This window comes from Apostichopus japonicus, chromosome 9, assembly GCF_037975245.1.
Source record: "Apostichopus japonicus isolate 1M-3 chromosome 9, ASM3797524v1, whole genome shotgun sequence".
Taxonomy (NCBI): domain Eukaryota; kingdom Metazoa; phylum Echinodermata; class Holothuroidea; order Aspidochirotida; family Stichopodidae; genus Apostichopus; species Apostichopus japonicus.
In genome coordinates, this window is record NC_092569.1 from 105,846 (window position 1) to 130,462 (window position 24,617).

Consider the following 24,617-nt stretch of genomic DNA (forward strand, 5'->3'; position numbering starts at 1 on the left):
TGTTCCGTAGCAACAGATGTCTCGTTTTTGCGCGTAAGCAGGCGGGTATGATAATGATAGCCTTGATAGGAGTGACCGCCGTAAGGAATCTATAAGACTCTGCTGTCAGTAGATGTTCGAATAGTTTAGCCATGCAGATCAAGACTTTACATAAGCGGAGAGTAAATCTCAAATACAGTATCATCCAAACCTAAGCAATTATTCTCAAATTTACCGTAAATGTCCGTTACAGTGGATTTGTCAACCGAACGCTTATCTCTTCGAACTGACAAGGGTTAAATAATATGTTAGTTTAGCACATGGGAGCACGTCACATGAGCCGCCATGGTTGGTACGTTTTCCTACTGTCGAGTGAGAGATCCAGGTCATATTAAATTTGATTCCTATACAATTACCTCACCCCATCTCCTATCTATACCAACATGTTAACAACAAATATCCATATGCTTTCATCATAGGATGGAGGAAATGAAATTTGTTACAACGAAATGCATAAAACATTTAGTTCGTTTAAGGAAACCTCCCATTTTAATTCTAACAGTATGGATGGACACCTTAAAAACCTTCCAATATTTCACATCGTTCTAGTGTCATGTTTATTCATCTCTTCGCAACATTATGGAAGTAATAAAATAGGGTAACCTATATTAGAAATGGAAATAGAACATTGTATTTCGTCACACGTGACTGTGGGGTCAACTATTGCATTTAAACTGACTATTAAAGGGATAGTGTGGTGATCAACATACCTTTACAGTTATACATTCTTAACTAGTTGAATAGTATATCATCAGGATATAAGAAGTATGTGTACATCCGTATTCTACTCAAAACAGTGAAAAGAGATTTTCAGCAACCGGAGCAATAAAATACATATGATAAATTTAATAGCAAGACAAAACAAACCAAGATGTGCCTCAATAATGTCACCAAATTTATGTTAGTTCAGACCGTGGTCTGTTTAAACTTTGATCTAGTTTTCATTACCGGCGTATGTTTAGATCATAACTTAGCGCTTTCAGCTTGAATAACATATACAAATGTACTTCATCATGAAAATGTCTGACGAAGCTCACACATTAATTACTGATTTGCAAACCGAAAATTGGTCATGTTGCGTAGTAGTTTAGTGTGCAGGGGCTCTTCCAATAACTAATTCTCTTGTAGTTTTTATCACGTTAATCGTGTACAAGACTCATCCAATGGTGCCCATATGGTGGTAAAGAATCATTGACTCTAGTTACTCTCGTTATAATTACATCCAGTTGTTCGACTCCCTTCAGATGTATTGTTTTGTGACTGAGTCATGACAATAATCTCAACTAACTGTCGTACCATGGTGTCCAGTCCAGTCATTATCATTATACTCGTAATTAAACAGGTTTCAATCGTTTTTGAGTCTGGCGTAAATATAAACTATATGTCTATGGTTCGATTACGTAACACATTATAATATTGCCGTAAGAGTGACATAACTTTTCAAAATTTTCAAAGTGCTTCATCCGAGTCGCCATCTTGATCTAGGTCAGACCAGGGTCTTCTCGACAACCTCTTGAATCCTCTCCTTAGCGATGAACGCAGAGGTTTGGAGTACAAGCCTGATTCCGTCAGAGGTTCGTAGACGTAAGCCCCGTCTGGATTAGTTTCCTCCGATAATCTCCTCTCAATATTTATCGAATGATAAGCTCTGAAATTTGTAAATTAGAGGGAAGAAATCACATTGTATTGTCAAGAACCTCATTATTACGAGGTAAATTATTATTTCCACTCTTGCATGAGGAGTTTTTATCTGCATATTCGTACTCGGGATTAGACCACAGCTTAAAGCATTTGTTATTAGGATGATGTTCCTCACGGTGAACACTCACAACTGTCTACGTTCACGGAAATCAAGTTTCTGTCATTTTGTCACCAAAAACGAGATCCGAAAATGATAGTGAATATTGATTCATAATAATTGCCTAATGCACGGAATGAGTGGGGTAGAGTTCAGGAGCGTGCGCAGTATTTAACCAATGGTTCTTCGTTTAGACGTTTCTTTTCTCTCCCTCCACCTCCCTCCACCTCCCTCCCTCCCCGCTCCACCTCCCTTGCCCCTCCTCCCTCCTCCCTCCCTCCCTCCTCCCTCCTCCCTCCTCCCTCCTCCCTCGCTCTCCCCACATCTCTCTCTCCCCACATCTCTCTCTCTTTAAATCATATTTCACACGTTGTAAAACAAAACCTCACTTTTACAGCTTTGTAAGGCCGATTTGGTGAGTGGGATATGTTACCTTGATTTGAGGGTACAAACAAAAAAGTAACTACCAAATGCATTCTACGTGAGGATTCACAAAAATGTAGGTGAATTGTGTACGAGCTCATGTGCCCCTACCAACTTCGCCGCCTCTGAATGGACTTACCTTCTTTTGCGACAGATGATTTTCTTTGTGATAGAAATTAGAATGGTAGACATTAAACAGACAACGAAAATGCCAGCCACGCCCACAAGTATTGTCAGATGTTCTGGTAAACCGAATAGCCCTGTAACCGTGGTAACAATGGAGAAAAGATATCATTAAATGATGACTTTAGGGAGAATGTTAGTGTTGATATTTCATTGTCTTTCAAACTTGATTTTTTTTAAGTCGCAAGTCCTTGTCGGTATGGTGATTTCTACGTTAGTATCGATATTCAAGTCTATATTAAAACAAATATTAGCATTTAAGTTTATTAATTAGTATCATCTGTCACATGCTGATTAATTCTGCATTCACATCATATGGTGATATACGGTTTGCCAAATGAGAACTTGAAACAAACATGTATACTGTGAAGAAAACTATGATGTAATTCAACAAAGAAAACGTTAATTTACCTACTTGCTGAAATTGGCTGTATTGAAAGTTTCGGCTGTTTTGATATTTCCTTAGTATTATAAGTCTAGCTTAGTATGGCCACTTACCATTCTTTGGGACTTCATCATTCTGTAAAATCTCAGTCTGTTCGTCAAAGAGTTCTGCAAAGTAAGATGACAATAGTCACTGTAGGCTTTCAAGAAACATACAAACCCAACATACAAACATACAACATACAAACATAGAACATACAAACATACAAATATACAACATACAAACCAAACATACAAACCAAACATAAGAAACTAACGCACACATGTATGCATGGAACAACGTACAAACAAAAGAATAAACGCTTGTAACACATGTTTATGATTTAATATTACGAACCTGTGAAGTAAGTAATGTCTCCTTCAGTTAAGAGATCGACGTCGTTGCCAGTAAAAGGACTCCGTGATTTTTCTGAGGACAAGATGGACTGTGTTTTCATATTTGTCGGTTTGGTTGTGTCCTCTGAAGGCCCTCCTGAAGGTATGACGGACCCGTCAGTTGATTGATTTCTTTCCTCTGTAATTGCAGGAACCGAAATAGTAGATGAAGAAGCGATTGTTGTTGCTAACTTCGATTTAGTTGGTGCTACCGTGGTAACAAGAACTGTAGTCGTGTGAACAACTGGTTTTGAAGTTATCACACTTGATGTGGTTAATGGTGTGATTGGTTTGGTTGTTGTTTGTGATAATATCTTGAACGTTGCTGCTGGAGTTAACTTTTGTGTTGGTCGTTTAGGTGTTGTCGATGTAGCTGTGGTCATGGTAACCGTCGTTCTTTGTGGTATCTCTGTTTTATAGTGAAGCACAAGCAATCATATAGTCAAATATTCAAATTTGTTCAAAACGTCTGTATTTATATAGCATAGCCATGATGTAAGAAAGACAGAGTGTGAAATAAAATATCGCTGTAAGAATCCCCCCACACCTCCCACCCTCACTTTCCGACCGTAACCCCTTCCACAAAAGAGATTTGTCTTTGGCTGATCAAATACGACTAAATATAATATTCTTCGATCGTGCCCCACCCCTCCGCCTACCCCTCCGCCCACCCCTCCCAGTACCCATCGACTAACGCCCCCCCCCCAGTCATCTTTCTTCGGTACTTACTGACACAAGTTGGTGTTGATTCATTCCAGTGGACTGCGTGACCATCGCTACGTTTGGTGATAATACATTGAACGACACTAGCTCCGACCATTTCATATCCAGGATCACAGTAAAACTTAACAACATCACCAAACTTGAACCACTCGCTTAAACGTATTCCGTTTGTTGGGACGCCAGGATCCTCACACTCTCCAAGATTAACTGTCAAGATAAAGGTAAATAATAACAAGGAAAATAAAGCAGATCATGATACCAGCTAAGAAACTAAATCTTGATTGGATAGATAGAGCAAAGAAATTATTGATGACCGATTACCTCAAGGATGGAAGTCATGCACGATCTATCGACTGAGCTTTTTAAATTTATCATTGGAACCGACCGCTGTTATCTATTTCTGTTTGGTGGCGCTATTCGCAATTCACTATCATTTGTATACCGTTTGACAGACGTTCGCACCCGATCCCCCCAATTCGGAAAGCATTCGAAAAACAAAAATAACAGAAATGAGAAAAACAATTAATTAACTTTATTTTACGTTTTGTAACGAAGAGTTCTTCGTATTAATCTAAAAAATAATTTAACAAAGCTTTTTCAAATATTCTGTCATTGAGATAAATAATATGCTTCTTGTGATCTCTCTTTTATAGTAAAGCATATTACTACTGAACCAATCATAATAGTGAAATGTTTGTGTAAACGTCTGTGTTACATAGCACAGCCATGCCGGGGAAAGGGTGAATGTGAACTGAAATATCTGTAATAGCCACCCCCCTCTCCCCTCCCTCCCACTCCCCAACATGTGTACCCGTTCCTTATCGTTGCGTTTGCTCTTAGCTTTTAGACAAAACCCTGATTCCAACTTTCAGTATGCAATTCATTCTCATCAACTAAGAAACTTTGAAGTTGCCAATACATATAATGACTAAGTCTAAAACTAAATTAATGCTGTTTTTAATGATAAATGTATGATTTGAAATTTACCATCAAATACGGAGATACTGTCGTGGTCGCCCGTTCTCGTTCCTCCACAAATCTGCCGCTCATTTCCAGAACACGGTTTCTGACAACTTGCATCGGGATATTTAGAATGACCCGTAATGACGTCACGAGAATCGCCGCAATAACACTCCCCTCCATTTTTCAGTCCTATGATAGGATGTGAGATTTCGGAACAAAATTCTTTGCAACTTTCAATTGTCAGAGACGACGAAATAAAGTAATCCTCTTGCAGGAAAGAATGAAAAATCCCTCTTTCGTCATTGAAACAACCGATGTAGGAAGGATCTGCAAAAAAAACATGACGTCATGGTCACGAAGAAAAGTCTTTGTTAATCAATGATTGAATAGGTATTTAGGGGCGCAACATGGTAAGAATAGGTTAGAAACCCATCCTACCCTTCCCCCTCAACCCCCCTCCCCCCCCCTCACACGACTCGACCTACAAGTCTTCAAAGTAATGCAAACTAACCGACCCATATACTGTTACTCATTGTCTGTAACTTATCCCTGTGCACCCCTTCCCTTTCTTAAAATGAAACGAACTGTAGGCCTACTTTAGTTCAGACATATTTTACTTTTATAGCAGTTGCGCAAACCTTAGTAGACTAATTACCTTAAACGAATTGGGAACGAAGTTGGTATTATCATTGCGGAGGATAAATTTGCTACTAAATGCAGTTTTTGTTTTAGAAAAAGAAACCTTCCATGAGTTCGCACGAACATTGCCCGGCTCTTGAAGAGAAAAGCGTTTCTGAATGTATTAACACGGTATATACTCCATAAACGGAATTGATGAACATAAAAAAATACCTTGACAAATCACCCCAACGACGTCATTACAAGGGTAAGTCGGTTGATAGTGGCATTGACCAAGTTTCCTTTCCGCTGTAAATACAACCACAAATCAAATATCAATGCACTTGCTTTTATGTCCCATTCCTTCCCTTTCAGGTAAAATTTCCAGTTAGTAAATATAGCACGATTTAAAGGTCAAGCGACACGTAAACTTGACTTTGCATAATATTAAACTTAACAATTCTTACATTAACAAAAACCCAACACCGCGATTTTTTCCCGTCTCCAAAGGGGTAGAAATCGGTAAAAAAGTACTATTACGTAATAGATTCAGTGACGTCACGGGGGGAGCGCAGAAGAGTGCAAACTGTATATGTTCTGCGCAGTGCATTGGGTATGGAGAAATCTCAAACTTCTCGAAAATATTACCTTCTTCAGCAGTCTGTTACAAGAAAGTTAAGATTTGGATTAAGATGAAAAATCACAAATTGATACATAAGACATCGAACAAAACATCCATTGACTTCTTTTTTCATAAATTCCTTGCATTTTCTTCCTATCAAGCAACAAAAAACTCCGCAAAAATCGGCTAGATTGACTCGTTCAGGGAAAGCCGAAAACAAATGACGTCATTTGTTTACCAAGTCGAAAGTGAATGATATCGTCGCATACGATATTGCTACCACATACAGTTTCTATACACGCACTGCACTGTAGTACGCATATATACACAGCACAGCATAGCTTATACATATCGCGAAATGGCTGCCGCTGGCATTGACACACAGTATTTAGATAGCAACGGCGAAGAAGTAAGGGAAATGGAGGACATGGTGGACGATCGTGGGGAAGTTATTCCCTATATGTTCGAACCGGAGACCAGCGAAGAGGAAGCGGGATCGGACAGCGATGTCGAAATTGATCGTCTTGACGGAATATAACGGTAACGTTACGCCAAGCGCACTATACTTTATATAGGATAGTTGTGTCACTAGTTAGGCCTAGAACCGATAAATGTTTCCTAACTTTGCTCATACACTTAGCTAGCCAATTTGTTGATGGGGCAGCAAAATTAACATGAATGTGCGGTCGAGTAAAGTTAAGGAAGTTACTATTTCCTTAAACGTTGTGGCTATTCGCACGAACGTAATCGTGCGAATAACATTGACTATTAGCACGCATGTAACTTGACCAATGGGCGCTCGTGGTTGATGTAACCAATGAACTGTCCTGATATGTGCTGGCCGGGAGGGATGAACAGGACATCGATGGACGATAACACAGCAGTGCATGACAATGGAACAGGAATTTGATAACTATGGGGATTTTCAGGGTTATGTTCAAAGGATATGGATACTTTTTCTATTTTTGTAATAAAGGATTCCAAAACCGTTGAAGCAGCAAACAAGCGACTAGATGAATTAAGTTCATCATATTCCTTATGCATTTTAAGAAAGTTTTGCAACAAATCTTTTCTGAAATATTCCAACCAAATCTTTAATTATTTCTCTGAATTTTCCCAGAATTGATCACATCTTTGATTCCTCTCATATTTTACAGATTTGGCTATTGATTTTGAAAAAGATAACCTTTTTTTGAGAATCAGCAAATTTTCATCGACCAAAATCTTCAGGGGGGCAAGGGGGGGCAAATCGACCGTGCACACTGTGGTTGGGGCCATGGTTTACCTTCCCCGCCTACTCAGTGCTTTTCTAATCACTACATTCTAACATGCCTACTTATACCCACATACACGTTCGTGCGAATAGCAATCCTTATTGGCACGCTTTCGTGTGTAAAGTCACTGTCTATAAGCACGAGCATGTTCGTGCGAATATCGATGCTTATTGGTACGTCAACGTAACAATAACGGTTGTTATTGGCACGTGCACGTGCCAATAGACACGACCTTCCTTAAAAGTTGTGGCAGCACATGCCCCAGGAACATGTCACACAGACATGTTTCATTTGGTTAGTAGATTGAAGGAGCCAATTGGAAGAGTGTACAACAAATTCAGAGGTGGCCTATTATTAATTTCCTAGCAGTTGTAGGCCTAGTGGCAAATTAGTGAAGTTACCACAAATCAGGGAAAGGGTGGGGGGGGGAGGGAGAAGGTGGCACCTCACACCAGCTTTTTGTCATTTCTGCTTGAGCTAATTTCATAACCAGATTTTCTCAATCTAGGGAATGGATTCAGAAGTGGGAAAGAGTTGGAAACGAGGCCTGTTTTATTTTCCTTTGCAGCATTGTCCCAACAGAGGCAAGACTTCTAAGAAGAGGCTACCCCTTCCTTACTAGTGATGTTACTTGTAAGGAGCTTCAACAGTAGATTGCCCTTCAGAGGTGCCCCTTTTCTATTTTGACATGTTAGTACAGTATGCCCCAATAATTGAGGTTGGTATGAAGTCATTGAATTGGCTCTTTATTATTTGAACTGGTTTGTATTGTTTACAGGTGTCATTGTGGCCAATGTGCTCTGATGCCTACAGCAAGGGAGTGTAGATGCTGCAGCGAAATAGATAAGGACTGTGATGGATGAAGAAGGTGCTGCATGCATCACCTTACACCCAGGTTTTGAAGCTATGTGCCTGAACCCATTGTTTCTTCAGACAGCCTACTACATGTACCGTCAACAGTATGGTGGACGTGCACAGGAAAACAGGATCCAAGAGTAAGTATAGAATACATTATTTTTGTTGTATACCTTTATTCATTGCTCTGACCTGCTGTTGAAAGATGTAACAATACAGAGGGTGTATTCATAGTTTAGTTTTGTTTCGTTGTGAAAGGAATAACATTAAGATATAGATTTGATCAAGAAAATTTCTGCACCATGTTCAAAACCTGCTTCTGATTAGGTCATTTTGACCAAAAACTGGTGTAATGCTCTTGAGGTTAACCCTTATCATGCTGACTGACATAGTAATCATTAACACTGAGCCATGGAACCAAATGCCACAAAAAAATGTCCACCATGCTTGTGCACGATCCATTTACAAATTTTAGTCCCCGAGATGATGACAATGATCAGTTTGTATAAATGGCATAGCTAGGCTTACTTTAGGGGAGGCAGATTTAGGGGCCAAGCAAATTCTGAAAATCATATAGAAATTTATTTTAAAATTGACGTCCCCAGATGGCTACCAAGCTTTTGTGTGTCTTCATCTTTTATAGCTGGTTTTCATATGATTATTTTACAGGAAATACAGACACACAGCATACAGACAACTTGCACGGATGAGCTAGCAGTTTTTTGGGAAGGAGTTTTGTGTTGTTCTCCCATCCTATGCAGTAAGGAGGATTAGAGAAGCTTTACCATCTGAACAGTATGAAGGATTTAAATTATCAAGACTGAGAATGTGGACTGTTTATGCCAAGTCATAGTATCATTTCTGCAAAGTTTTATAGAAACAGGGTTCAGTGCTGTCTGTTTTGTGGCTGAATGGTGAACATTTTCGAATTCCAGCTTACATTTTTCTGGTTCATGGTATTAACTACAATCTTGGATGAAATTTTACATTTTCAAGTTTGGGAAGTACATAACAGTAATAAATAATAAAAACTCAAGTTAATTTTTTGTATGTATTCTCTCTTGTAAGCAAAGCTGTCACTTCTAGTAGCCTGCCAACAAAATCTGGATGATTGAAATCTCAAATATACTAGGTTAAAATAGAAGAATAGTTTGAATTAAGTACTCTAAACCACTATGTCAATGGGATCTGGAGAGCTTAGGCTTTCATTTTAATAAAATTGTAATGAGAATCAATCTGAAATTGTTCATTAATCCATGGAATATCAAGGTTACTTGATCATAAATGAGATAAAAAAAATCATATTTTATCCCATGCGGGGAACAAACAGCAAATTTCTGTCAATTCTTTTCGAGAAAAACAAAAAATTGGCAACATGATTGAAACACCAAAGTTGCATACAAATAGTAAGTCAGCATGAAATTTACATTTATGAAGTCTAAGCTCTCTAGAAAGGAATACTTGTCATTGGAACTTTTTTTTTAAATATGTTATCATTACTAATAGTTAGTTACAATGGAAACCAGATGTAAGTAAAACTTGAATGTAAAACTTTAGCAACTTCCCTAAAGGCTGGTAGCGACCTGTTAATTAACACTGCTCTGCAGCTGTGCCATACACCATGTGAACAGACGATTCACAGAGTCGATTGCTCCCCACTACAATGAAACAAAATTAGAACTTGGGAGGCCATCAACTACAGTACTTCAGCAAAGCTTTTGAAATCTGCTTCGGTGTTGTTTTATGGCATCCTCATTGTTCGGATGAACATAGGAGCTTGCAAGGGGTGGGGGCACTTTTCTGACAGGAACAGGACACTCCTCTCCCAGAGTTCCACTTCTGCAGAAGTTGTTGCAAGCAGTCAAGAAGTTCCCATACATAATCTGTAGAATAGTAAAGATATGAAGAATAATATAATAATAGTTCATAAAAACATACCATTTAGATAGAGGCATTCCAATCACTCCATTTCGGTCAATAGGCATGGCACAGTTGTCGGTCAAGTCTTTGGATGCCCAACTAAGGCGACAGCTGAGTACACCTCAATTCGTGTGGATACATGGGTCAGGTTTTACCTGACAACTTGTGCCTGAACAATTCCAATATATTTTTTACTGATTACAACAAAAACCCTACACCTGTTTGTGCACCTAATATTATGGATTATGTAATCTTCAGCAGGATGTGTGGTCATTGTCTCAGTAGCTTAACCACTGTTTATGTAGTAAAGTAAACATGTGGACAGAGTAACATCCTGTCCCATCCCCTTGTAATCCATGGTAAAAGAGTGTATAAGATGCAACTTTCACCATTTGTATTCAGTAGCAGATATCCAGCCAAGTTAAGATATAATATACTCTGTAAAATCCAACTACTTGTTTGTGCCTTTATTTCTGGTTCACATACAGCTGTGACAACTCTACCAGATACAGTATGTATATGCTAATTGAAGTAAAGACTGATGGCCTCACCACACATTCCAGACTGCCCCACAGTGTTGGTGTCAAAATTAATAATGATCCTCTTTCCAGAAAGTTATGGCACCAATTGATTTTCCAGACTAATCTACTATCAATCTTGAAAATTACCTTGAAGGGTCATCTTTGTCATGTTCAGATGAGTTAACTGATGGAGTGTAGTCCGGACTACCTGGCGGTTTTTCGGTGTATCCTGATGTGGATGCCACAGCAGCAGACGGACCATCATCGCCACTGTGAGATGGCCCTGGTTGCTTTGATGGTGTTCTTGTCTCTGTTGGTCCAGTCAGCAACTTCAATGGTGGTAGGGGGACCAGTGAACACTGGACTTCTACATGTGTTACATTCACTGAAACATTAGGGAAACAGTCCCCTTACAGCGAAGTTGCATTTCCAACCCGACCTCAAGCGGGGGAGCTCGGGTTGGGCTTATCTCGAGCTTCAGCTCTGCTTACACCACTTATCTTAACCCTATCACACGGACCAACGAACATGCGGTTTGCTCGCGGCACTAGTGTGTCAGCTATATGCAAGTGATCAACAGATCAACGTTGTTCACAGGCATGCACAGCTATAGCTACAGGCGTACATACAGTACTCGCGACATATGATCGTATGAAGTGTATTCCGTGTCTTAGTTCCCTTTAGCTGCCGGTTCGGATTTTCGTGATTTTTATTCACCGGTTCCTGATTTTTCCGCGTCTGGCTTGCCTTTAATACATAACACCAGACGACCGCTAATTTTCATAACCGACGCTTGGAAATTTCCCAAACGTTACTACATCCAAACCTGAGAGTTTCATGTGCCCCGAATCCATAGCTGTCGCATTAGGCCTAACGCTATGTTGTAACATTGAGAAACCGGCCTCTGAATACGGTCTATATTTTTGTTCAAATTAATGCTGCACAAGTAAATGTAATTTTTTATTATTAGAAACATCATTGGAGTTGTTTTTAGTTCCTATCATTCCTTTATATCAATCTGGAAACGTTAAACAGTAATCCTACACTAGTTACGTTGTCACTATTTACTTAGTTTGATTGGCCTAAGCTTAAATTTCTAATTGAGCTTGAATGGAGTTAATAATAGTGACGAACAAGGATGTTAAACACTAAGTTCGGCATATTTTTTATTTGTTCATAAACGGAATGTTATTGAACATAAGTACAAAATAACGTCGGAGTGTAAGCATTAGGTATTAAAATTAACATTTTGGTAAAGATTGAAGATGGATGATTTGTTTGAGATACTTTTTGTGATGGAAAGTTTGGGTAACTATTCTTGGCGCTTTTCGGGCCATTAACACATCTAGTAGGTTAGGCCATTCGCTATTCATAAACACATGGTTACTTGGTACGGACAATCGTCATCTTTTTTATCTTTGGAATTTTTTTTTTTGGAAATCCTTTTTCTTTTTCTTTTTCCGCGAAACTCCTGAGGTGGTTTAGTAGGGGCAGTGGCGTAGGAAGGTACTTTTGAGTGGGGGGGGCTGAAGACTGATGGTCGGCCTGGGGGAGGGGTCTAAGGGGAGGGGGTGTCCCCCTCCCCTTTGGAATTTTTTGCATTTCCAGGTGGCCTCAGATGCAATTTGGTGCAATATAGCACACTTCAACACCCACTCCATTTTGTAAACTTAATTTTGTATTTTCAGCTGGCCTTAGATGCAATTTGGTGCTCCAAATGAGATTTTTTTCTCATTTGGAAATGAAAAAGGGGTTTTCTGACTTGCGGAGCGGGGGGGCGGAATGATACTTCCGCCCCTCCACATTTTTCACTGGGGGGGCTGGCGCCCCCCCAGCCCCCCCGGTTCCTACGCCCTTGAGTAGGGGCCTATACATACACAAGGATACATACAAGCCTTTGCTACATGCATGAGAAGAGTTGCATTAAGTACAATGTACCAATTTTGAGGGAAGATAGGCTATTTCATTACTAGGGTTGTGCGGGATCCCGGTAGTCAAGTGAATACCGGCATCCCGATCCCGGCTTTGACTAACCCCGATCACAGTGCAATGTGTAACTACTACCGGTATTGGGAAAACAACTGGTTATTACATTCGTTTCGGTATCATTCCCGGGAATCCAGGACATAATAAAAATATCTACGTGTTACTATTTAAATTAGAGAAAAGAAAACACGTTTATTTCTGGTTCCTGTGTTCTTGTTTGAATAATATCTTATCAATTTACGCACTGGCCTAGACATATTAACGAATCAACTTTTCACGTAGTAATTTGGACCTATAGCCTACACCAAATATCGAACGTTAGTGAACTCAGCATGTTACGAGACCTCAAAGTTATTCAGAAATTTTCGTTATTTATTCTTCCTTCAAACGATGATTGTGAAGGTTCCCATGTACAAAATCTCACCCTTATGCATTTCACCACATTTTGTGATAATAATTATAACGATTTAATAATTTTTGATCCAAAACCGAAGGGAGCATATCAAATTAAATCCATCTTCGCACGGGACTGTATATTATTATAGCATAGGGTACGGTACTGTTACACACTGCTGTTCGGTACTTGAGAGTTGATGCTGTAATGAAATGGATTCGTTTATTAATGCGGGGGGGGGGGGGTTCCACGATGTCATTTCTAGTTATCTTTCGCTATTTTTTTTTATTTTTAAGAACTTTTGTACGAAGATTGATATTGTACGTATTGAAAGTATATTTTCTGGAGTAAACAACAGCCGATTAACGATATAAATAAATCTGTACTATTCTTATATATGTAGTTTATAATCCCGTATTTATGTAGCCCCTAAGTTACATATTGTTGTCTGAAGTTCCAAACAGGTGGGGACTTGTTGATAGTTAAAAACTTTTCATTGTGAACTTTTAAACTTAAAGTATTAGTAGTAAGTCGAGTCCTGTCTTTCCGACATGCTTAGTGATTCCCGTTAAATTAAATTGAATTTAGGTAAAAATTCATGCAAACTAGGTAGGCATCGGCCGATCCTAATTCTAAGCCTGCATCGAAAGTTACGCCGTATACACCTCGCAAGAAAACCACGATAACCTTGAATGAAAAAACAATATTTTGCACTTGAAGATCTGTCTTCCCCCAAAATGCAATGATAAGGTCTAGACTCAGTACTTCTTGATACATTGAGTTTCCAATTACTAGTCAAAAACATTTTCTGGAGAAAAAAAACGTAAGATATTTTTCACAAAAATTGATGATTAGATAAGTGCTTCCTCACAATCAACGAGCCGCCCCGAAATTCGCTCCCCTTACGTAAAACTTCTATATATATTACACGTGGAAAAACACGAGTTTTTACACACATAATTCCCATTGACATTGGTCACGGAACATAAGTAGGTCATCGACATTCGAACTTGGCAACTTGCCCAAGTTCATCGCACCATGGGAACGACCCAACAGATTGAACATTATGTTACATTTTCCCGCCATCTGGACGCCGATTGTAAATTTTGGTGTAATATGCAAATTATGAATGGTACTGCCCTTGGTTAAAACTTAAAACTATTGCGACACATACAAATTTTGGGAAACTGTTGTATAGAAGAAACTTTTGTATCAAATGTAAAGTACTGTATGGTAGGCCTACTATAATTTATAAAAGACGGTTTTCCTCAGGTGATAAGGAAAAGGGATGTTTCGGTGAACTCGATCTCTTTGTATAGTACTTGGATACTTAAAATGACCATGCTGTACATGCAGCTTCTATTTCTCTTTAAGTAAGCTCTACTTAGCATTGTTATCCGTTGTGGATCTTTATTGGAATAAATACGAAATGTATTTTTTGACGCCAGTATTTAACGGTAGGCCTAAGCATTTCTTAAATTGTTGATTGAGCTTCAAAATCCATTTTCAAAAAGTATGTTTTCATGAAGGTTTTGTAAAATCGACATATAGCTAGGGTAGGGAAATATTAACGAAAGTTGTTCTATTATACAAATAAAATACATGTTTCTCGTACTGAGATCTGAAGGGAAAAAACGGGCGGCTATCGTTCTTCTTTTCATGCGCTTATACTAGTTTGGAATATGTGGCAACCTTTACGTGATTTCAGAAATGGCTCTTGTTCTTGAAAAAATGACTCCCAGTCATTATTCATTTTCTTATATTAATGTTCTTATTATTTATTGTATATTATTATATTTTTCATTTCACTATTGGTTATGATACTTCAGGTCCTCGGGAGAAGTTAGCTTTACGCTAACCGAGTTAAATATACGGAGATTTGATCACGGGTGCCAATTTGTATCTACGGATCCCCTTATAACAGTCAATGCTAACAGCATCCTCCTATTTCTTATGAGGCGAATAGCACATAATATCAATAGGATGGTCGGAGGGAGGTACCTTAGATTATGAAATTGTGTTGCGGGCGCTGAGCGAGTGTATGGAGGGCCCGAATGCCCGACATTTTTTATTTATTCGCATTTTTATCCAGGGTTGCTTATTCAGCAAAAGCTGATTTCCAATAAGGCCCTGCTTTTTACATTCAACGTTATACATAAAAAGTAAAACATAGCAATACAAAACAATTAAATGTACAGATACAAAACAATTAACGCTGTAAAGTGGAGACAACTACAAAAAAAATGGAAATAAAAGAATTATCAAAAATTGGGCTTGCAAATAATAACTGGAAAGTTTTGGAAACCAACACTATGCTAGTTATTTCAACATGCGCGTTGAAACTTTCGATACCCAAGAGCTGATATAATGTAATAGCTGAACAAAGCCCAGGAAGCAATATAAAAAAAAATATTGTAAAAAACAGCAAATAAGATTCATAATGCAAAAGTTATCATTGTAATCACTCTTTGGTGAAAGGATTAGTGTGCCTACGACATGAAATTGAAACACAGTAGAAGACTTTCAGTTTATCTCAAATAGTTTTCCATCCAGTTCACATGCATCATGGACTCGCAATAACATAACGAATATAATTTTGCCCTTCAGCTATGTATTTGCCAGGCATAAAGCTGACACATCAACCTTTTGTTTAACTGCCTTTATATAAGCAGATACAAGAAAACGGACTGAGAAAGATTGTATTTTAACAGAGTCGGTGTTGTTTCACAAGGGCGTAGGAACCGGGGGGCTGCGGGCGCCAGCCCCCCCACACCCCCCTGTGAAAGATATGGAGGGGCGGAAGTATCATTCCGCCCCCCTCCCCCCGCTTCGCTTTTCTGTCATCCTAAATCTGTGTTATTATTTATATATTACATAGAAACATAGTTACAAGATAGTTGAGGTCTTGACATGTACAGAGATGAGTTTTAAATGCAAGTCTTCCACTCAACACAGTACACGTTAAGAAGTCAATATCATTTCAGCTATACACTCTATACTGTCTTGATTGCTCATTGAAGTGCATATAATCCCTTATGTCCTGTGAAACTGGTTTAATTAAATTAGTTCGCATAAGCGATCTTGTGGTCATTCTTATCTTGCTCATCTTACAAAACCTGCTCAACCATGTGTGGTATAGCCAGATAAGCAGCCACTTTGCAACAATTCAAGTGGAAAATTTTGCACCTTCGGTGTAAGGGGACTGTTTCCCTAATGATTAGAATAAACGCTTATTATACCACACATACAGTATAGGCTGCTCTTGGACAGGGGTCAGCTGCCTAGATGGTTCACTTATCTTTTCTGAAGGAGAGCATACCCTCCTGCTTTATGTGGCTGCAAAAATATGGGCCACTCACACCATGAGCATTGCAAATGACTTCAGCTTGGTTTCATATAGTATAACTACAATGTAATCTCCCTTCTCTCAGTAACTATAGCTGTAGCCTTTATAGTTTCCTGTGAAGCCATCAGGTATAGCCTCCTCAACCACTCTCGTCAGGCAGGCGGATATGATGGATAAAATACAATGTATATTATCCCCTAGTCAGCCTGCCCGATGTGCAGTTTTGATTGCTATTTTGCTTTCAACAAGTACTGTTTCTAAAATTTTGGCCCCTGTACTCACTTCTGCTATAGAATACTCTATAGATGTATGAAAGTTTTCCATTCTTGCTTGTATTACCCTAGCTTACACTTCTCTACCACATTTTCTCCCCCAACCCCCCTGCCTCCTTTTTGTCTGGTAGCTTGCCCCCCCCCCCATATACATGCCTCAATGTTTTACTGGTGGAGATTCCTTGTATCCCGTTCAAAACTGACTACTTAAATCTTTAATGCCTGTCACCACCCTCCCCTTCCCCCATTTCCCAACTGTTTTTCGGTAATATCAAGCACATGTCTATAAGATCATGCTACCTTTAGATGGAGATGTACATTCTGCAGAATCCTGCCTTTATTTTCACTGCGGTTGGTTGGGGAACAGCTTCTAGATTAATCTAAGTATTGAAAATTGGGAAAGAAAATAACAAGGAAGTTATGAAAGTTCATTTAAGAAAGCAGTTTGATATGTTTGAAAGTACCTGTCACAAGCGTTTTCTCTTGCAACAAAAATTGCAGCCCTACCATCAAAAATGGCAAAATATAAGGATGTCATTTACTGTGAAACATATGAGCTATGACTCTTGAGTATATAGATAGGTGGGAGCACATTATAATATTGGGCAAAATGACATGTAAACATCTTATGCTTGTTATTCTGGATTTTTTCATGATGTACCACAAATGAAAGTTAATATAGTCCTAGCCTACGCCTAACTTCATCGTCGCCGTACCTAATTTAGGGCCTAACTAACTGAACGAAATTATAAGAATGAGGCTACTGTAAGATAGTAATAATACCAAGTTAGTCATTGTTGTAGTAGGCCTAGGCCAGAAAATACACTTACTCTTTTCCGATCCAGCTTCGCAACTACTGGTCTACTTGTTTCTATATCTCCTCGAGATTTGAAGATACTTTCTCCAAATAGAGAAGGAACGGTATTGTCTTGTAGACGGCGAGCTGTTGGTGTTCCAAGTCCAAGTTGCGCGGATAGGCGATAGGAATCGAAACTTTAACTGGTGAAGGGCGCACTGCACACATAAGATTCGCTCGAAGGTCCAAGCCAATCTTTACTTATAGGCAGCTAGGCTGGCTGAGTGCACTGGTACTAAGCTATCGCTGTATACAGTGTTGACGAACACGAAACTTTCTTGTACTGTTGTGCACCCATTCTCATCTGATATTTTGTTTACTGTTTGTGACGTTTTGTTTACGGCTTTGATCTCGGTTAGCATATTAGGCATACTTAGTTTTGGTAACATTGGCGGTTCCCCCGTGACGTCATTATCTTTCGGAATTAGCTTGGTTATTAACTTAATTAAAACAGCAAAGAAACAATTGTGGAACTCCAAATTTGGAATATAGGGTTTTGATATGTAGCTTTTCAATTTGTGTAAGTTTGAAGGAAATCTGTTACGTGTCACTTGACCTTTAACTTACCGGTGTGCTATTATGCATTCTTATTACCGTAACGGAGAAACCTGCTCTTCCAACAAAGGATTAACGGTTCTCATTATCAATACACCCGCCCTGTCCCTACTATCCTAGCTATCCCCTTATCGAATGATCTATTGTCGCCAGTATCTATTAATTACCTATAAATTAAAGCATATCTATGTACTTATTGCAATGTTAATGCTATATCACCCCTATTAGTGGTGTTATTTCCCACTTACATTTAGTACTATATTGTAAACCATGTATAATGTCTCAGTCATATTTGCAACTTCAGTCACCGTAGAATATATTCCTCAATATTCACTGAAAGAAAAGAGAGCTAGTACAAGTAACATTGTTAACTGTTTACTGTCAGAATCGGGACAACCGATTAAAGATGGGGTTGTTAGTTCCAGGGTTCAGAATTTCAATGCCGCTATACTAGTATTGTAACCAAAATGGTATGAACACATAATCTCCCTAGTATACCTCTCCCCTACCCCTCCCACACATAATCTCGCTTTTCCTCCACATACGAGGTATGAAATAATAATTAACGATCGTGTACACTTTTTGTTAAAGTTTCAATAGGCATTATGTTAGTGCACAGGAAGGAGCTGAGAGGCTATGAGATAACTTTTGGAGTATAACGACCCATATTCTAGATGTATCAATATAGGAAATCTAGTGGCTATTATAAAATATTCTAACCCCGCCCGTTCCAATCCCTTTGTAAAAGGCTGGTTTCACCATTGCGCTAGATTATGGTTCAAGGGTATATGACGTAATCACATTGGGATCCAATGTTTACACGATCGTTTACTTCCCCTATTGAGAGTATTACTCCGCCTAATACTCCACTTGCTGTTCCCCTCTCCTGTTGCTGTACATCAGTGGCGCGGGTTACATACCGCAAACTAGGGAGGGAACGATACCGTAAATTACCGTTAAGTTATCACCATAGGAAGGTGCGTAGAAGAGACTCAGCCTGGAGTCCAGTACTTACATCCTGTACAGTTCCAGGTTCTGGCTAGAAGATGTTTCTCTGTAGAACGGCCGAATTCCGCACCAAGAGTGGCAAAGGCTACTCCGGGATAACCCAACTGGCGGCAAACTACTGTTGCATCCAGTATAGTCCACGTTACATCACAGGTAGTAAACCAGCCTCTGGCTCCAAGGTATAGTTCCATTCTTCCTTCATGAGGCACAGATCCACCGACTAACTGCACATCTGCATTAATTATATACCAAACAGCAAAATTTTGCATTTTACGCATGCTTACCGAAACCTTACCGAAACAAAAAAAAAACTCTCCCTTAGACCCCTCCCTAGTAGTTCCCCTTACCAATAATAAAAGACAGAGGTTAGAGCAGGTGCAAATACTTCTGAGGGTTTTTACCAAAGAAGAAATCAGGGGGTTGTATCCCTCTCCACACTGGCAGACAGAACATTACAACAATTTCTAAAGTGCAGTACATATACATATATTATCTATGTGCGGTACAACATACAAGTTGAAAATTCTTCAACATTGTTAAAACAGTACCGTTTTGTTCTAAGCACCCTCCATTTTTGACAACTTTCTAAAGGGAAAGGGCACCCCACCCCTAACCCCTAGACGACATAACACCTAACCCTCCCCACTTCACAGGTGGTAGAGCCTAGATCGTAACATGAAAGTCATCAGAATAGGCGTTAATTAAACCATAATTCCGCAAGCTGATGTGCTTAAATGGCTATATACGTTTGACTAAGAGATGTATAAAGATGTGTTGCAATATGATACACCATATATCCGAACCCTAACAGCATATATGTCAGTACTCATCATGAGTTAGCCGTGTGATCACATGCATGTATTGAGGTATTCAGGGGCGTATCCAGGATTTTCCAATAGGGGGGGCGCCAGGCATGAATGATCGCCGTCCTGGGGGATGGGTCTAAGGGGAGGGGTGTACAATTTTTGCTTTCAAAGAAGGGCTGAAATGCAAAATGGTGTCATATGCATGGGCGGCGATCCGTACTTCCGAGTGGGGGGGGGGGGGAGGGGATATGACCTTGTTGACTATCTAAGCGTAGCGCCACCATGAGTTGGCGCGAAGCGTCCAAGAAAATTTTGGGATTAACAAACCCTCTAGATGGCCGGAAACGGCACTTCCCGAGGTTTCCAAGCGGCATATACCCAACTTTAAAATAGGGATGTCATGTCCGAAATATCTCATAATCAGGATCCAAAATACTTTTTTTTTTAATTTCGGGTGTTATTTTGGGAAACTTGCCCCTGTCAATCTTGTTTCAGGCGCAACGTTAGAATGTTCGAGAGCTCTGTTATATTATTCGATGAAGAAAATGGCCTCATGCAGGCTATTATAGGCCTATACACATGCAATACACAATTACACATAGTTACATTCCTAGGTACCGATTGCTAGGGCATCCAGGTGAAACATGTATTAAGCATTACCCTGGTTACATGAGATTCTCAGCTGTTCGAGGGAACATGTACGTGTGTAGGCCTACTATAGGGCCTATATGAATACTATGAGGGTGCATATATGTTCTATATCAATACCGTGGGCGCAATAATACATTTTGTTGTTATAGGGCCAATGAAGCCTACAGTCAACTATTTTTGCTTTATAAAGACGCTTTATTTGAAAAGATCGCACTGCGTTTATGGTAGGCGAGAAATGAAGCTAAAAAAGAGCCGTACATTAACGAAGATGCATAAATGTAGGCATGAAAATATTCTTATCCCTGGCATTTGGTGGGGGGGGGGATATGGTGCATTACATCCCCTCCACCCATTTTCATGGGGGGATATATCCCCCCTCCACCCAGGATCGCCGCCCATGGCCATATGTGATCCATTTTTCGACCTTAATAATAAGCAACATTTCCAGTAAATATGGACACAAAATGCACAATTTAGTATGGCTGGCATGTCATTTAGTGTTTATAGTGATAATACAAACACAATTACCATCTATGATTCTAAAACTATTATGCCGCCGAACATCGCCAGAACCTTTTTTTGGCAAACAAAAAATAAAGCATACGGGAGGGGGGGGGGGGGTGGGTTGAGCGATCACCGACATCTCACATAAAGGTCGTCATCAATTTTTTTTTTTTTTTTTTTTGGGCTAAACTTTTTTTTTTTTTGGTGACGGCCAATAGGGGGGGGGGGCCGCGCCTGTTGCGCCCCCCTGGATACGCCTCTGGTATTACTCATCGATAAGTAATCGATAAGCACTATATATCCGAACTCTACCGGCATATATGTCAGTACTCATCATGAGTTAGCCGTGTGATCACATGCATTCATTGGGGTATTACTCATCGATAAGTAATCGATAAGCACTATATATCCGAACTCTACCAGCCTATATGTCAGTTCTCATAGTTAGTCGTGTGATCACATGCATTCATTGGGGTATTACTCATCGATAAGTTATCGATAAGCACTATATATCCGAACCCGACCAGCCTATATGTCAGTACTCATAGTTAGCCGTGTGATCACATGCATTCATTGGGGTATTACTCATCGATAAGTAATCGATAAGCACTATATATCCGAACTCTACCAGCCTATATGTCAGTACTCATAGTTAGCCGTGTGATCACATGCATTCATTGGGGTATTACTCATCGATAAGTAATCGATAAGCACTATATATCCGAACCCGACCAGCCTATATGTCAGTACTCATCATGAGTTAGCCGTGTGATCACATGCATTCATTGGGGTATTACTCATCGATAAGTAATCGATAAGCACTATATATCCGAACTCTACCAGCCTATATGTCAGTACTCATAGTTAGCCGTGTGATCACATGCATTCATTGGGGTATTACTCATCGATAAGTAATCGATAAGCACTGTATATCCGAACCCTACCAGCCTATATGTATGTCAGTACTCATCATGAGTTAGCCGTGTGATCACATGCATTCATTGGGGTATTAATCATCGATAAGTAATCGATAAGCACTATATATCCGAACCCGACCAGCCTATATGTCAGTACTCATCATGAGTTAGCCGTGTGATCACATGCATTCATTGGGGTATTACTCATCGATAAGTAATCAAATAAGCACTATATATCCGAACTCTACCAGCCTATATGTCAGTACTCATAGTTAGCCGTGTGATCACATGCATGCATTGAGGTATTAATCATCGATAATTATTCGATAAGCACCATATATTGTGATCATTATTGTAAATTGTATACGTTTGCTTAATGACGTTAGTTGCGTATGTTGAGCAACTGCATTGACTTTCCTCGGTTTTTAGATTAGCATGACACCCGTGTTTCACCTGCAGGAGCACTCAGACAGCTCTTCAAGTATATGTTTGGTGTATACTTCCATAACAATATAAATGAAGTATATGTAAGATTGTAGTAATTATCACATTTGGATGCCCCCTCCCTCCTCTAAGTGTCCCCTTTGATATAATTAGCGGCCCTTTTGGGAAAAATACTCTTTTCCGTTTTAGTAATCTGTAAAGGAGCCCTTTTGTTGAAACTATATAAACATGTTATTGAAAAGAGGAAAATGTATGTACAAAAGTGACATCCAAATACTTGAATTTGTGGTACGGAATGTACAAACGATCCAAATATATTTACTCAATATCTGATTAGCTACTGCTTGTTTGGTCGCAATGGTGCGAGCAGCTGTGAGTAAGCAACAGTCTTACAACACATCAAAGCAAACAGCTTAACATACAAATGTGGTTATAGGAGTATATGTATTACATCATTTATGAAAGTGTACACCGACACACCACCCTCAACGATCATGTATTTGCATATTGAGAAAGAAAAGTTCATATTGGGAGAGAAAGTTGACATTTTTGTATATTGAAAGAAATTATTTTTTCATATGATATATAGTAACCATTCTTAAAAGCGAATCGAACCAATTCAAAATATTTGATTTGTCGCCGTTATTTGAAAATAACTATATTCAGTGTACAAACAACTTTATTGTTAGGGAAGATATTTGTAGTACGAGTAAAATAGCATATGCACGAGTACCCTTATTCATCTTGTATATGAGTACCAGTTCAAGTATACTATAGGTACTAGCGAAAGTGTATGAGATTTACAAAATACCCGAATATGAGAACAAAATTCATGAGGACCAGTACATGTAACGGCCCCAATGCAACTAATTACTAAAGCGGACTCACTTCATACATAGGCCTATACTCTGTTAGTGAACCTCATTACCGAATCCAGTCGAAGATTTTACCAAAATCAACATATATACAGTGATATTATACATACCCCCAATATGCTGTCCATCAGATGACATCACTAGTAAGTTCCATAAAATAACAAATAAAGTCAAGCAAATCATGTTGCTGCTGGTTTGCTCCTGTCCTGCTTCTTGCTCAAACGTTTATGCATCTGCCAGAATATTATATGAGAGTTTTCATTAACTTATCTTATGACCAAAAAGTCAAAAATTTGAAATCAGCTTATATCCTGAGTAATTTCAACTAGTTTGGAAATTGCGCATGCACTGATAATCTTTAATAGGAAGTGACGTATTCAGTTTACTAACGGAAGTGGTTACTGTCTTTCTTGCAAAATGACTGATATCTCAAACGATATATATTGATTGCAACTTGTATGGATATGAGTATTGAGAAGAAATGTCCATAATGACAGTGATAGAGAATGTGACAGTTTATTGAAGAGAAAAGAGTTACATCTTACTTGGGCTTATACGTAGCGCTATATACCTCAATTAGTACAAACAGAGCTGTGCAAGTCCGCGACGGCACTACATATTTGTTATGATGAAAAGTAAGTCTTTAGCTAGTTTAGTGTAAACTACTGAAGGAGGGGAGGGGTGAGGGGTGCCCGGACAACTGTTAAAGTTCCGCCACTGTAAATGTGGGTTAGGATGTTCTCGAAGTTTGGATGTTGGCAAGTGCAAAGAATTTTCGTTTAACTAGAATTTCGCTCTTTTTTAATTACCAACAATCATAAGATCTCTTTTAATGGAGAGCATAACTTAACACAAATGGAAAGAAAGCGACTGACAAGTTTTCAATTACTGTTGAGGGTACTACTGTTGAGGGTATTACTGTTGAGGGTATTCTCAATTAATGTTGAGGGTATTACTGTTGAGGGTATTACTGTTGAGGGTATTACTGTTGAGAATATTACTGTTGAGGATATTACTGTTGAGGGCATTACTGTTGAGGATATTCTCAATTACTGTTGAGGGAAGAGGTGCGCGAGGGTAACAAGTCACAACAAGTTACAACAGTTAACAACAGTTAAAAACTCCCTGGTCACAGTAAGTTTCTTTCCGACCTCACATCATATTTGAAATCAAGATCAGACATATATCAAAATAAAACACTTTCCCTTGTAATGGATAGTGACTCTGAAGGATCTCCCCCCCCCC

The 24,617-nt window shown here is 39.1% G+C and overlaps 1 protein-coding gene and 2 long non-coding RNA genes across 4 annotated transcripts; 1 reads left to right on the forward strand and 2 right to left on the reverse strand.

Annotated features, from left to right (window-relative positions):
* Nucleotides 1-1,467: 1,467 nt before the first annotated feature.
* Nucleotides 1,468-24,603, reverse strand: LOC139973532 (uncharacterized). 2 transcript variants are annotated; one of them, XM_071980277.1, is made up of 9 exons: nt 23,483-24,603; nt 19,183-19,407; nt 5,801-5,875; nt 4,973-5,275; nt 3,992-4,192; nt 3,225-3,671; nt 2,942-2,995; nt 2,400-2,520; nt 1,468-1,687 (listed from the first exon to the last, which is right to left on the reverse strand). In XM_071980277.1, exons 1-9 carry the CDS (start codon nt 23,553-23,555, stop codon nt 1,489-1,491), a joined length of 1,698 nt encoding a protein of 565 aa, XP_071836378.1. In that variant the 5' UTR covers nt 23,556-24,603; the 3' UTR covers nt 1,468-1,488. The 2 variants fall into 2 exon arrangements, with proteins under 2 accessions (XP_071836378.1, XP_071836379.1); XM_071980278.1 differs by having other exon boundaries at nt 3,225-3,401; nt 23,483-24,602.
* LOC139973538 (uncharacterized) lies at nt 6,532-9,353 on the forward strand. Its single transcript, XR_011795238.1, has 3 exons — nt 6,532-6,728; nt 8,241-8,457; nt 8,987-9,353. It is a non-coding gene; the product is annotated as an uncharacterized lncRNA (long non-coding RNA).
* Nucleotides 10,062-17,916, reverse strand: LOC139973539 (uncharacterized). Its single transcript, XR_011795239.1, has 4 exons — nt 17,587-17,916; nt 17,057-17,136; nt 10,906-11,143; nt 10,062-10,200 (listed from the first exon to the last, which is right to left on the reverse strand). It is a non-coding gene; the product is annotated as an uncharacterized lncRNA (long non-coding RNA).
* Nucleotides 24,604-24,617: the final 14 nt, after the last annotated feature.